General features: G+C 37.3%; 1 protein-coding gene across 1 annotated transcript; it reads left to right on the top strand.

Annotated features, from left to right (window-relative positions):
* The first annotated feature begins 189 nt into the window (after positions 1 to 189).
* Positions 190 to 14,922, top strand: LOC113234019 (ancient ubiquitous protein 1-like). The gene is made up of 9 exons (XM_026469246.1): positions 190 to 227; positions 391 to 557; positions 5,250 to 5,362; positions 6,179 to 6,252; positions 7,528 to 7,661; positions 7,779 to 7,981; positions 9,742 to 9,889; positions 12,267 to 12,378; positions 13,797 to 14,922. The coding sequence occupies exons 1-9, from the start codon at positions 190 to 192 to the stop codon at positions 13,945 to 13,947; spliced, it is 1,140 nt and encodes a 379-aa protein (XP_026325031.1). The 3' UTR covers positions 13,948 to 14,922.
* Positions 14,923 to 15,945: the final 1,023 nt, after the last annotated feature.

Raw genomic sequence — 15,945 nt, 5'->3', positions numbered from 1 at the left:
AAACCGGTATTATCGAAAAAGGTGCCGTGTAACCTCTATTTGACGTCTATAAAAAAAATGTGTTTGTCTATGGTCTGTATTGTTTCACACATCACGATTTTGTAGAGAAAATTCGAAATTTTGATTATTTTACACGATTTATTTAGCAAAAAGGGTATATTTATTGGTTGTTTAATTACGAGAGCAACAATGGCTCTTACTGTGGACAAATTGATAAACGACGACAGGTACATTTTTGGCGATAATTTTCCACTTACGTGTTTGTGATTTTTCAAGGGAAAGTTGGCGATGTAACATTAATGTTGTTTTCTATAATGAAGTGAGGACTAAGATATTTAGGTACCGATTTATGAATTTGATACGTTGACCATATTGTATAACTTGTTTAAGGTTTTGTGGCGACAATGTATTCCAGTTTGTTGCGTTTTTACCCTTCGCTCTATTGCTGCTTGTGGCGAGAGTGTTCCTGGCTCTTTTTCTGTGGATCGCGTCTATCATACTGCCCAATAAATCAGCTGTTCGGCAGATGTTATCGACTTTGGCATGTTGGACCTTTGGTAAGAGCAATATTCACCTAAAAATAGAGGAAGTGTATTGACAGGTTAAAGTAGGCCAAAATTTGAATGTACTTCGTTCCACGCAAGTGAATAACAATGGAAAATATTTAAACGCTTAATTACGTGTGTATTTATTTTACCTAAGCATTTACATAAAAAGTAAATATAATGTTATAAAAAAACTAACAATGATTATTAAGATATAAACATACAAATTACGTAATTGTAAATTTGTAGGGAAACTTACATACGCCTGTTGTTGCACAGTTGATATGGAACCAGATTACATTCTTGTGTTGATTTCTTTTTTTTTTTATAATTTTGTTTAAAAGGTGGGCCAATTCGCTTTACGATACAATATCAAAATTGTTAGGGCAACCGTTTGCCTCTAATATATTGTCCAGTCACATGCAATGAAATGTATATGCTCACACATTTTTAAATATATAGAAATATTAGATATTTCAAAAATATTGTAATCATGACATTGTTTAAACAATATTTCGCTAATTAATAAGCATACCGTGCTAGACGCTATGCAAACTAAGCCACGGAACGAACCAATAGAACTCACAAATTTTTCATTGCGCTTATTGTTGTGTCTTGTATTTGGTTTTTCAATATCTTTTTAGCTGTAGCGCCGTCTATGAGAAAAGACTATTACTTAGAAGTTTTTCAGCCTGTAAGTTAGCCACGAGGGATTACTCCCGTATTCAGTCCGACATCCGTCTGAAACAATTACTGCCAAATAAGTAATACTCAACCAAATTGAAAGATGCATGATGCCACTGAAGCTTCATATTTGACATGTCTTTTGACAATTGTTTCGGACGGATGTCGGACGGAAAACGGGACCCCCAGAACATTGTTTTTTCCATGTACAGTTGATGCCCTAAGATACCTGACCCCCCTAAAATAAATAAATAACGCACACACTCAACATAGCCCCGCACTAGGGAAACCCTGTGTCGCGGGTGCCATGGACACACACATAGACAACCACAAATTACACCCAAACTCACGAGACAAATAATTGTAGGCCATACAAATATCTCTCCCAGCCCGGGAATCGAACCTGGGACCTCTGCGTGGCAGTCTGGCATGGTAAACGTTCGACCACGGAGGCAGTTAGCAAATAACCGACCTTTTGCTTCTGAGAGCCATTTTACGCAGTTATGGTTGAAATTTGTTTTCTGTATTTAAGTAAGTATATGTTAAAGACATTGACTTACAAAGATCAAATTGTCTTAAAACATTTCTTGAAACATTATTCGTTAATGAAATAATAAGGAAGTCATATGAAAAAGAATTTTGTATCTCACAGGTTAAAGGTCGAATTTGTTTAGCACTTATCTTCACACTTATCTACCCAGAACTAAATGGTCGGTTAGAGGGTCAGGTATCATAGGGCATTGACTGTACACTCTGGGCAGAGAGTCTGTCTGTTATTAAGTATAATGGGTGTTAATTAGACCATAACCCATTAAATATGTATAGAAACTATTTCAGTCGTAAAGTACACAATTACGGTATCAAATTCAAAGAGTGATATCAATATTTATAATTTAATCACATTACTAATTCAGATTGTTTTAAAATGAGGTAGAAGAGGTCAAGGAAAGAATCTGTTAAATTGTATTTAGTACAGCAATTAAGATCCAGTACAGAATAACAATTGTTTCAAAGTAACAAAATCAAAGTACTCAGCAACCTACTTTTTGACTAATTTTAATTTCAATTTTAATTATTCTCTAGATATAAATGGTGAACACGGGTTGATTTGACACCGGTCTTAGATAGCTTTAATAATAGATATAAAATTAATTGTCGATTTGGCATTTCAATTATCTTTTTGTTTGTGATACTAAATGACGGTATGAACAAGTCATACACCTAATGGTAAGCGACACGCCTGTCCATACCACCACTCGGAGATTTAAGTAAGATGTGAGGGTCACTGCTACTGCACTCATCACCCTGAGACATAAGTTGACAAGTCCCATGTCCCTGTAATTTCACCAGCACCTTCTAAAACTGAAATGCAGTAATGCTCACATTACTGCTTGGCGGCAGTAATAGGTAAGGTGGCAGTACTTCTCTGGACAAACTCTTTCGCAATGAACTAACTATTGCTACTAAAATGTATGACTATATATAGATGTGCAAATATGTATTAAATTGTTTGATCGCGTTTATTCTAATTTTGAAATTATTGTTTACAAGTGTATGTATATGTAAATAGTAAAAATTAAACTATATATAGTGAACAATCAAACTAAAGCTGCTTTTTTTGTTACATTGTAGGCACTCTTACACAAGGAGCTCGACTGCTGCTATAATAAATCTATATATCTCTGGGTATAGGTTTTTTATTATGGCAAGACTTTTTACTTTTCTCCCCAATTTTGATCGTAGTTAAACGTTCCATGGTTACAAGTTAATGGAAATATTTTTTTTTATTAAATGCCATCAAAAAATTGATGATTGTTTAGTAATTAATCACTAAAATCTTTCGACCTACATTTTTTTGATACTTTGCAAAATATCTCTTGTCTTATCCTAATGTTTCTTTGACATGCCTCTTTAATAGCACTAACAAATGTGAGTGATATATTGAGATGAAAATGTGAAAATGTAATATGTTGAATATTGGAAGAATTCTTTTCTCACATTGCCGAGAAATTGCTTACATGAACAATTGATTATTTTTACAAAATAACAAACATGTTTTTCTCTAAATTTTTTTAGATTTATTCCAATTTTTCATTTCTAGAATACCCTGCAAATTTCTTCAAGTAAAACTTTCCGTACATATTCGTCAATATCAAGGCTAAGGGAGTCTGCTTGTGTCGCCGTAGAACCTACGGCGAAGCCCAGTTATCTTGTGCAGATTGGCCGTGCGCCGCTATGCGTGAGTGGCCTTAGCAATATGTAGGCCGCAATATCGTTTGCTCAGTTCTTGTTTACACGGATTACCAATTTCAAAACTAGTTTTGAATGCCTGTTTGTTGACCCACATGATATTTTAATTCTGTAACTGATGTGTTCGGTTCTTGATATGATTTAGCCAAGGTTGGCACGATTAAATCATTTTGATTTAAATCATGATTTAAATCAAATCAGACAATTATATTTTAAAGACTAGGATGTGAGAAATCAATATCATTATCATAATACTTAAACAAAAAAACTAGCTTGGCAGCCTTTTCAATTCCCAGTTGGTTTCTTAATTTACTATGAACAATTCCAAAGGTGCAAAACACTCTTTTCACAGCAGCTGAAGAATCTATCGCTCCAAACAATTGCTTAACCATTGGAAAAATTTTTGACTGTTCCTCTTCACTAGATATATTTTTCAGTGACATCCACCACTCTAGTGGTGTCACATTTTTTTAAATTTATTTTTATCTACCACATGATTAATTACTTTTTTACCTTATTTTTTTTTACCTTTAATTACCTTTTACATTACTACGTTTGACGCAAAAATATAGTTAAAATAAAAAAATAAAAAATCGTGATTAAAGAGGATTTTTTAAAAAAAATCGTGCTTTATTCGATTTTTTCAAAAATCATGATTTTTTCCAACCCTGGATTTAGCTACAATTACGATTACAGCGGACTTCTGTTTCGGAGAGCATAACTCTAAGGAATAAATATCTTTCTTTAATACAAAGGTCGAACATTAAGAAAAATTTCTTCGATCCGGCTGGATTCCAAGAAATAGATTTCTCACAGAAAAACCAAGATCTGCAACATTTTTTTTTTATGTCCTTACATAAAAAATCTTAAGGTCCGCTAGTTCGTTCCGTGGCTTAGTTGGCATAGCTTTTGGCACGGTTTCCTGGAACACATTGGTTCGAATCCAGCCGGATCGAGAATGGTCTGGGCGCTAGATTTTTTTTTGTATGATCGACGTGTCAGATCGTTCATAATTCACGAGTTTCGAATATTCTTAATATTTTCCACAACATCATGATTTGAAGTTTGTAAGAGAGCTTGGTGACCTTATCGGATTTTTTTTTATAATATCAAGAGACAGGACGAACAAGTCGTGTGTTTGGTGTTAAGCGACACGCCTGTCCATACCAGTTGCAGTGCCACTCTGAGCTTTAAATCGCAAACATCTGAGGGATACTGCCACTGCGCCCGACACCCTGAGACATAAGTTAACAAGTCTCGTGCTTGTAATTTCACCAGCACCCTTACCCTTTTAAACCGGAACGCAGTAATATTCACAGAAATGGACAAGGTGGCAGTACTTCACTGGACGTACTTTCACAAGGAGGTTTACTGTTACAGTTCTCTGTTAAGTCAGTTTTAAACATCTTACATTCACAAAATTGTTGAGTAAGTGTTGAAAAAGCAGATAATTTAGTAAAGCAAACAAAGAATTGAACTAAATTTGCTTGGATAATGAAATCTAGTATGATTGAATGATTTATTTTATGGACTATATGTAGAAACATCATGCTGATAAATAATGTCACCTAATTTTAATTAATTTATTTATTATTTATTAACGAAAAGGGGTGACTGGGTGGTGGCAACTTTAAGAGGAACTTTGGAGAACTTTTATTATTGATTATTATTGTTATAGAGGCGTATTTTTTATTATTTTCTGTTTGATTTCTTTCTTAAATAAAGTATAGTGTGAAAATACTAAAATGTTAATAGAAAATTTTACTTCAGGTGTGTATGTGAAGACGAAAGGTACTAGAGACCCGCGCTGTAGTGTGATGGTAGCAAATTACGTGTCCTGTCTGGACTCTTTGGCGGCGTCACACGTTCTCGGAACCATTAGTGTAAGTTTTTGTTTCCTGTAAACTTTTACCTGTTTTAATGCAGCGACACTAGACTGTACTATTGCGCTAAGCTATTATAGACAGTTTCGGATTCCGAAACATAAGCCTAAACAAGTTTCAAGACATATCACATATTACGGCGAGGAGTGGTGATGGCATGTGGAGTAAATCTACATCCGAATGGTGGGTGGGTGCAATAAGATGGGTAGATGACATCTCCAGAGACGTGGGCCGTAGATGAGTGAGCCTAAAACCGTGGGGAGACAAGCCGGCTTGTTTACGATAATGATTCTTACATATTTATGGTCCAACCGATCCGACATGGGCTGTACAGTGACGTGAATTCTTTTGCGCATAATATTACGACGGCGTAAAGGCTCAAAAGGAGATTGTTGTGATTGTATCGCGTAACAATATTAAGTTTTATTTTTGTTTTGTGGACGAGTCGTGTTTATTGTAGATCTTATGGTAGGTTAGTACAATTTATGACTCGCCAAGTGTTAAGTCTGTTTGTTACGTCTGACATATAAGTGTCTGTACATATAAGTGTGTAATCCAGATAATATGTAATTGGCCTTAACACTGACTAGCAATGAGCACATTTTACTTATATTAGGCTATTGATTTCCTTAAACAAATGAAAAAAAAATCTGTTAGCAGCCTTGTAAGTGATGTGATTATTCCTGATAAAATATGTGTTGCTTATCAGAGAGTCCTGCAACAGTTACGGTTAAGGATCCTCGCGGATCTTCTACTTAGTCATCCACAAAGTTACCAGGTTAGTGGTAAGATATTTATTCTGGTTTTTGCTTACAGCTCAGAAAATGGAAAGTGCCGCCATTTTTTGCGTCCACTTTGGGCATTCGGAATGCTGCGCAATTTGTAAGGAAGTAAGTGTTTTCGAAAGTTTACTTCTAGTACATTTATTTAATATTATATACGGAACGAACAAGTCGTGCGCCTGGTGGTAAGCGACACGCCTGGTGGTAAGCGACACGCCTGGTGGTAAGCGACACGCCTGTCCATGGCGGTTGCAGTGCACCCTGAGACATAAGTTGACAAGTCCCATGTGCCTATAATTTCACCAGCACCCTTACCTTTCATAACCGAAACACAGTAATGCATCGCATTACTGTTTGGCAGCAGAAATAGATAAGGCAGTACTTCCCTGGACGAACTCTTTCACAAGGAGCTCTTCTGCTAAATCATACCGTGGCTTACCACGGCAGTAGATGACAGCTTTAACAACAGACATACTGGCGACGACTACTTCAACTCAAAGTTATAATAAGGGTTCGAATCGTGAACCTCTTAGGTCACCAAACTTATTTTCGCTGTTAACGTAGTCGTTCGCATGCAGTCGCGCTAGTTTTTTCTAAACCAGCAGCTTGATTTTGATTGCCTCTACCGATCGTAAACTGCGTCTCTTCCGAGTCGAGGCGCATGATTGCGATTCACAACTGGCCATCGGAAACTTTTGGCATTTCAAATCGAAACAATACTTGATTTAACTCACAAATTAGAAAGATATAGTAGGAATCGGGTTCATCTTCTCGCTCGGAAACCCATCTGATTTTGAGACTCGGATGGGGTATCTGAGAACGAGAGTAGACCCCCAGGATCAATCGTTATCGGCATGCGTAAGGACGCGATTGGAGATTCGCAGAAAGCAGATTCGTTGCCGGCGTGTGGCGAGACGCGTTCATACGAGCCGATGGCAAACGCGCAACGTCTTTTTCGCTCTTACGTTCATGGACATAAAGCTTTTTTGACCGGCTTAATGCGATTCTGCATTAATAAATGTGATGTCCCGTAACTGGGGGTCTAATCTCGTACTGTTTCCGACATCTGTAAGAAACATTACTGTTAAATAAGTAATAGGTACCTGATCGAATTAAATATTAAATTTGATGAATTCAGAACTTTAAAACGCTACCCTGTAAACTTGGTAATTTCCACATACGATACTTTACGTAGGAGTATGAAGTTCGTCGAAATATGAAACTTCATTCGCATCGTGCGTTTTGTAATTAGATCGAGTACTACTTGTAAATTTGACAGTAACAGGGTCTGAAAAGCAGCAGTCGTCCCATTGGGCTACTATTTCCGTGTACGGACAAAAAAGTAAACGGTATAGAAGTAATTTTCTGTGTTTTTTTTCCCAGACAACATTTTGCTGATTGCCCCAACAAACCAGTACTTTTGCAGCCAGAAGGAGGCCCTACGAACGGCAAGGGCCTGCTTAAGTTCACGGACTGGCCCTTCCAGATCGGAAACAGGGTGCAGCCTGTTGCTATTAGTAAGCTTATCTTTGTAATATTACTTATTGTCATCTTCGAGAGTTTCCCATTAGCATAGTTCATTGGTACATTTTTAAGTTTTGCATTTAATAAGGAAGATTATTATTTCTGTGTAGCCGTAGAGCGCCTCTTCACAAACGTGACAGTGCACCGTCAATCAGACGCTCGTGACAAATTCCCCTGGTCAGACGCGCTCTGGTTCCTGTGCACACCTGTCACAGTGTTCCAGCTGCGTCTGCTGCCTCCACTCGAGAGGCTTGATGACGACGACAATGTCTTCGCAGCGAGACTCAGGCAGACGCTCGCTGAAGCGCTTGAGGTATGCTCGACTGTTCAAGGCTTAATAAAATTGAAAGCAAATTACTGTTTATTCCGCGAACCCAATTATAAAAATGGAAGTGAAATTTAAAAATGGAAGTAAATTATATTGCTATTCCGCGAACCCTTTTAATAAAAGTGGAAGTGAACTTTTAAAAATGGGAGTTAATTATTTTGCTACTTCACGAACCCAATTATTTGACTTTTCCGGAGGTTCGCCGAGTAGGAAAGCAATGTAACTTCCATTTTTTAACAGACTTCAAAAAAAGGAGGAGGTTCTCAACTTGACTGTACTTTTTTTTGTATGTATGTTACGCGATAACTAAATAAAAACTAGACTATATGTCTTTTATTATGTTCTCACATTCTTTGAGAAAAGCACTATACATACCTCGGCGGGAACGGGGATTGCTTAACTCGTATTAATATAACTCATACTCGTCCAGCAATCCCTTACTTGCCGACCTCTGCAATAATGTACAAATAACAAACAGTGAAGTAGTTTGAGAAAAAAATAATTTAATATCATGATAGTAAAACATTTTGATACTCAATAAATTCATATTCAAGAATCATTATTTAATTACTTCGTAATATTTTACATAAAGGACAACGGTCATTTTATATTCTAAGGTAATCATCAAAGTGTATTATTACAAAGTTATAAATGAATTTGAATGTAAAAAATATTGAATTGCAACTATTGGCTGATGAAACTATCCAAAACCAAGGTTTATATTTGACGGCCTCCGTGGTCGAGTGGCTTGCACACCGGTTTTCATGGTGTCGCCATCTCTGAGGTTCCGTTTTCGATTCCCAGCCGGGTCAGTGTAGAAAGTTAACTTTTCTGTATTGTCTCGGGTCTGGGTGTTTGTGGTACCGTCGTTGTTTCCGATTTCCCTAATACAAGTGCTTTAGCTACTTACTTTGGGATCAGAGCAACGTATGTTATGTTGTCTAAGATCATCGAGTATATAACCAGAAATAGAGACGAAATAAGGGCCACACATTCATGGTAACTCTTCAGTTATACATTACTTATATAGGCAGCGCCAACAACTGACCTGTGTCTACATATTCCAAAAATATTCTGTATTTATTGTAATAAAGATTATCTCTAACAATGGCGTGCTGTTCCATTCGGTGGTGTGGGGAAAAACAGCAAAACATCTAATTACAAAATTAACGGAATCAAATTTCATCGGTAATTAAATATTAAATATGTAATTTTGCAATTGACGACACCCGTCAAATGTTTCGAATTCGGGCTGGCCAATCGGAGCGCAGTTGTCACCGAAATGATATAGCACATTGACTTACAATTATATGGACGTCGGGTCCGCGCTAAAAAGTGTCCGAACTTATAGGGCGTTAAAATCGTATGCAGAGCGTCATTCACGCTTTAGTCTTCGTTTGTTCGACTGACAGCGAAGCAAGCAAAATTAGACAGTACTGCGATGACATCACAATTTAAATTCAACGTTTTAGCTTTTTCATATTCCTTTACATGTCACTACGTTTAAATAGGTTGACTTGGGACATTTTTTTCGTGGTTTTTGTATTAGACCCGTCGTCCATTTATTTGTAAGTCAATGATATAGCAGAATAGTTTTCGAACTAATTGATATTTCGTCTCTATTTCTGATCATATACGCGATATCTACGATATACCTTATTCTTGTTTCTGTTATCTTTTCTTCCAGGACCGTGAAATCTACCATTAGCGATTACGGTGATTATGATAAGTAACCATTGTCTCAGGTGGAGATGACGGAGTTCAAGTGGGAGGAGTTGAACCGCGGTTCAACGGCTACCCGTCGCGAGCCACCTGCGGAACTGGTCAGGCTGGCCAGGCAGGTCAAGGAGGTGCTGCCCAGGGTGCCTATGAGGGACATTATGAGGGATTTGTGTGAGTGGTATTTAAATACGGAGTTATATTCCACCTCCGTGGTCAAGTGGTTTGTACACCGGTTTTCATGGTGTCGACATCTCTGAAGTCCCGGGTTCGATCCCCGGCCGGGTCAGTGTAGAAAACTAGCTTTTCTGTATTGTCTCGGGTGTTTGTGGTACCGTCATTGTTTCCGATTTCCATAACACACGTGCTTTAATTACTCTCTTTAGGATCGGAGCAACGTATGTGTGTTGTTGGCTAATATTTATATACTCTGTCTTTTTTGAAGACGGAGTAAAATGACAGTTCAATAGTGCTGTCCGCTTGCGGGTAGCTAGTGACTGCAGATCATCGAGTATATAACCAGAAATAGAGACGAAATAAGAGCCATACATTTCTGGTAACTCATCAGTGATACATCACATATCAACTCTCGTTTGCACTGAAATATAGACAGCGCCAACAACTGACCTGTATGTACGTCTCCGTATATTCCAAAAGTATTCTGTATTTATTGTAATAAAGGTAATAAATATCTCTAACAATGGCGTGCTGTTCCCGTCCGTGGTGTGGGGAAAAACAGCAGAACATCTAATTGCAAAACGGAATCAAATTTCATCGGTAATTAAATATGTAATATTGCAATTTTCGTCCTTTATAGCAAAGCTCAAGTTAAACCGATAGTTTTGAAGTGAAACAATTTGACGACACCCGTCAAATGTTTCGAATTCGGGCCGCAGTTTGCCCAATGTCGGGCCCAATCGGAGCGCAGTTGTCACCGTAATGATTTGGCAGAATAGTTTTCAAACATATCAAATGACATTTCGTCTCTATTTCTGTTATATACTCGATGTTGCAGATAAATATTCTATCGACTTCTTCTTCTTCATGTGCCATCTTCTAATGAAGGCCATTGCAGCTTGGATTATTAATTGCCATATGTCGTACTTTGGGTTTCTCAGTATATGACCCAGATACTCCGTTTCCTTCTTTTGATGTTATTCAACACTTCTCGTTTTCGACCAACACGTTGCAGCACCCCTTCCTCGTGACTTTGTCTCTTGACGATACTCTCAACGTTCCGATTATTCTATTCGCTATCGACTGAATATTGGTCACTCTACGGAATAAATCGACCCCTCCGACGTAAAGTATCGTATGTCGAAATTGCCAAGTTTACAGAGGAGCCTTTATAATATATAAATATTCTGAATTCACTGAAATGAGCACAACACGTGACTTTAGCATTTCTCAGTTTTATTCGACAAAGCCCGCTACTCACATAGAGTATTATAAAATCCTAGATATCGGTCAGAGGATGTATTAGATGATCACTCTATTTGAGTAACGAGCTTTGCCGAATAAAACGGAGAACTTTAAAACGCTTCCCTGTAAACTTGGCAATTTCGACATACGATACTTTACGTAGGAGGGGTCGAAATAACCGAACTTGTTTCATTTGAATCATCCAATTACTGAGCTCAAGTTCACTTGAATTGTCAATTTTTATTAGTTCATACATACATACATACACTGTATTTAGAACTATGTTTATGAAAAATACAAATAGGAGACATATTTTAAAGTTTTTCCTTTTAATTCAATATAGATATAGTATATGAATAAAATTGATCTCGATACTAGTGGGTCAACCGTCAAAATAAGAATAAAGAAGGCAATAACGTAATTAGTAATCATTAGAACGTCGTAACATCACAACTCAGTCATTTTTGGCAAAATTTTATTTTTCACGATCTATCGATCAACTGCCTGTGTTGGCGAACGGTTACCATGCCGGACTGCCACGCAGAGGTCCCAGGTTCGATTCCCGGGCCGGGAGAAATATTTGTATGACCTACATTTACTTCTCTCGTGAGTTTGGGTGTAATTTGTGGTTGTCTATGTGTGTGTCCATGGCACCCGCGACACAGGGTTTCCCTAATGCGGGGCTATGTTAAGTGTGTGCGTTATTATTATTATTATCGATAAAACTATCGGCAACAACTACTTAACTATTTAAAATTTTATTTAAACTGGCAACCCTACAAATGTTATTTTTCTCCGTCTTCAAAAAGGACAGACTATATTTATTTATTTCTATTCAGTTGATTTGAAACAGCAACATACACACATTTTGGAAAGCGCCATTTTCCTAATCGGGGTAGGCTGAGACCACAGGTTTCCACTAGCTAAGATCTTGGCACACATCTTTTACCTTATAAACACGTATCAACGCTCGTCGTACACATGCTCATTTTTAGGATGGCCTCAATTAGTCGTAATACGGCATTTTTGTAAATATAGAAACTTTGATCAATAATTTTCAGTAATTCTGCCTAGAAATTGAATCTTCTCTTCTGTGTTAATGAGTTGGCCGTGGCCTTGACTGTTGCAGCCGTGACGCGCAGCGTGGACGTGACCATCACGAACTTCCTGGAGGGCGTCACGCCCTTCACGCCGGAGCCCTCGGACGCGCCCACGCCCAGCACGTCGCAGGCGCAGCCCAGGTCAGAGCACCCTCCATTGATTTCCTACACTATATAAAATCTGTATTGTAGGAGTCTTTCATCCTTCATGACACAACTTTATCAAAAATTAACATACTTATTGAAACGAGAAATAAAAGCTCATGAATGGTTCGTTTCCCGGTTAAGACATTGTACGGACCGTCATATAGGTTTGTAACAACACTAATAGAAATTGTAATATGAAGCTGATACTCATGAAATTAAGTAGAGAAAAGCTTTCATAGATTTCTGGTAGATGGCGTTACGGCAAAAAATCGTTAAAAGCCAAAAACAAACATCTGCAACAAGCACACAGAAAAATTAGTGTGCTTGTTGACGAAAACCGTTCCGTAGCTCACTTGGAAAAGTGTGAGCCTGGTATACTGAAGACGCTGGTTTGAATCCAGCCGGAAGGAAATAATTTTTCCTAATGTTCGATCTTTGTAGTAATAATTAGTAGAATAATTTCACAAAAAATAATGGAATATCATAGTAGTAAAATATTGTGATATTCCATAAACTTTATATTACAATTATTAAAGCGACATCTCTAGTTAGCCGCTGGTATCTGTAAAGGTACCTGGCAGAAAAGAAAAACTTTTCATAGATTTCTCACAGATGGCGTTACGGTCAAAAAGTTGTTAAGAAAAACAACAACAAATATGCTGAAGAAGCTGGTTCGAATCCAGACACTATGAACTAAGCCACGGAACGAAGCAGCGGTCCTCACGAATTTTTCTATGTGCTTGTTGTCAGATCTTTGTATTTGGTTTTCAACGACTTTTTAGCCGTAGCGCCATCCATGAAAAATCTATGAAAGTATTTCGTCACCCAGTTAGGTAACTTTACAGCTCCCTGGCTAGAAATATCGTTGTTATCTGTAATTAAATTTGTCTGACACGGTGTGGTAGAAGACGTCGGTTCGAATCCGGCCGGATTGAAGGAATTTTTTCTAAGTGTTCGATCTTAGTGGAGCGATTTCACAAAAAATAATTGAATGTCAATTCAATACAAATTTAATTAAAAAAGTCATAGAACAAAAGTTGTTGTTTATGATGTTAGTAATGTAGTTCTGTGAGGTTATTAGTATTTTAAAAATATCCCTATGTGGTAACCTATCACAAACTCGAATTTTTTTCCGAAATAACGGTTGTTCGAATTTTCATTATACCGAAAACTGAATTATAACGAATACGTTTATCGCAAAGACATGATTAGGTTCGGTTAAGTTTGGTTTAAAAGAAAAAACATTTTCCTCTCAAAATTACTTTCGAGGTTATGAAAATTCGAGCAAACGTTACTTCTGGAAAATGTCATTTTGGACTATTGATAGGTAACCCTATATAAGTCTTGAGCTCAACGCTTAGGACACAAATCAGGATATCTATATAGCGTGCTAACTTGTGTCTTAAATGCAGGTACGTAACGCCAGTGCCTACAGGCGTATTCCCGAAGAGTGCGAAGGAGCGACAGCTCAGCTTCCAGGAGAAGAAAGCCCAGATGATCGCAGACGCGAGAAAGAGGTACATCGAGAGGCACGGCCTCAGCCTCGCGCTCAACAACTGCTAAACCACAAATTGATCGATACGTCGCTTTGGTTTTTATAGAGGTGGTTACTTGGTAAAATTGATCTTGCGTGCATATGAATGTTTACCAGTGGTGGGTAGAAACAATGGACCTCCACCAGCCGTTGACTGTTATTGACGTCATTTTACTCATTAGGTAACGCACTTTTGGTATCAGTTTGAAGATTTTTGACATCTCATATATTCATGGAATAATCGCCTAGGCACACTTAACGATTACACCCTGTATATAAAATGGAAAAGTAATAATGAATATCTTAGTGAAAGGTATTTTTGAATTCAATATATATGTCGTCCGTTTGTGTACGCACGCGACGAACCAAACTTATGGCCGTGTGGAACAAACCTTACTACTTCCACTTGTCCAGTCCAACATCTTGATTATACAGATGCGTGCCGTACTTGGTTATAATAGTATCTATTTGTCCCAGTGCTTTCTCTAATTTTTGATCTCACTTTCATTCACGCGATTAAGGTTGTATATTCTCTTGGTGAGTTCGTAAGGTAATTGACCAATTTAGGGTTGACTCTTGACAAAAACAGGTGTGTTTGTCGTCCGGGTCAAGTTACTTTGGTCCGATATTTGGAATCGGCAGACTTAGTTTATTAGTCTGCACTTATTGTATGAATGTCTCGAGCTGTCACCACGTGATTGGTAACAAAAAGTTATTGTGTGCGCTTAACCTAAGACTCAACAATAATTGAGTAGTCAGTTTAACCAAGTAACCATTTATCTCGCAGACACAGCACATAATTTTGGAATTTGAGTAACTTTTAGTAACTTTGATTTTCAAAATTATGTTTTTCAGATTATTAATTTTAGGCGCGGTGTAACTGTTTGAATTCTATGGAGAAATAAAATTGATATATGCAATCGAACAATAATAGACTAAAGACAGTTCGAGTAAGCATAATATAAAAATATGCATTCGTTTGCCGTCATAATCGTATATTAGATTTATATAGGGTGTAAAAAAATTATGAAACACATTTCGTGAACTAACTCTTGTGATACTGAACATCACGGGTAACAGACAGGTGTGTCGCTTACCACCAGGCGCACGATTTACTTGGTATCATAAAAAACAAACTTGGGGTGCTCCTTGTAAATAAACATTTGTACACATCATGTACAATATTTATATAAAAATATTATTGGTAGAAACAATCTAAAAGAAAGGGCTAAATTAAATACGTAAATCAATATAGAATGTATACAAAATTAAAAAAAAATGTTGAGTTTCTCCATATTATGTGGTCACCTTTACCCATATGACGTTATCGGACACGTTGAGACCATTTTTTTTCAGTTCTTTCTATAGAACAATATACTAGCATTTCACCCGAACCCACTTCCCATTGCCATCATGAAACAAAGTGAGAATCCATTTTTTCCCAAAATTGTTCCGAATTCTGTGTGACACAAAGATTTGACATTTTTGATGTTACATCAATGTTGCCTAAAACGCAAATATTATAGTTAATTATATTTATAGGACAATTTAGGGCAGAAAACAAAAACCGATACTATTGAAAGGAATAAGCTAGGGATTGTCTCATTTTGTCCGATGACGTCATGTTCTATACGACATATGGGAACTGTCCCACACAAGAACAAAATACAAGGACAAACAAAAGGGTACAGCAGACCTTATTGCCAGTTAGCAGTCGCTTCCAAAGTAGTCGCTACTACTTTATTTTCCACTCCTGACGTGTTCCAACTTCCAAGTTCTAACATGTCGCTTACCACCAGGCGCACGAATAAAAAAAAGAATAACTAGAAACTGTTAAATGTTAAAAAATGTTTGTGATCACTGCCAGGCAACACGTTTGGGGGCTTTGGGAAATAAAAGAGCTGCCGCTAGAAATATTAAATAAAACAAAAAGACTCGGAGTAGTGTTGTCAAAATAAGTAGGTGATTACATAACAGATGACTTACTTATTTTGACACACACGTACTTTACAACTTACAGATTTTAA

Source organism: Hyposmocoma kahamanoa, unplaced genomic scaffold (assembly GCF_003589595.1).
Source record: "Hyposmocoma kahamanoa isolate Upper Pololo Valley unplaced genomic scaffold, ASM358959v1 81, whole genome shotgun sequence".
Taxonomy (NCBI): Eukaryota; Metazoa; Arthropoda; class Insecta; order Lepidoptera; family Cosmopterigidae; genus Hyposmocoma; species Hyposmocoma kahamanoa.
Note: the sequence above shows the minus strand (reverse complement) of the source record. Positions and strands in the feature narration are given on the sequence as shown.

Coding starts and splice junctions, on each gene's coding strand:
- LOC113234019 (XM_026469246.1), top strand. CDS start 190: ATGGCTCTTACTGTGGACAAATTGATAAACGACGACAG. Junction 7,982..9,741: donor CGCTCGCTGAAGCGCTTGAG/GTATGCTCGACT, acceptor CCATTGTCTCAG/GTGGAGATGACGGAGTTCAA. Junction 9,890..12,266: donor GGACATTATGAGGGATTTGT/GTGAGTGGTATT, acceptor TGACTGTTGCAG/CCGTGACGCGCAGCGTGGAC.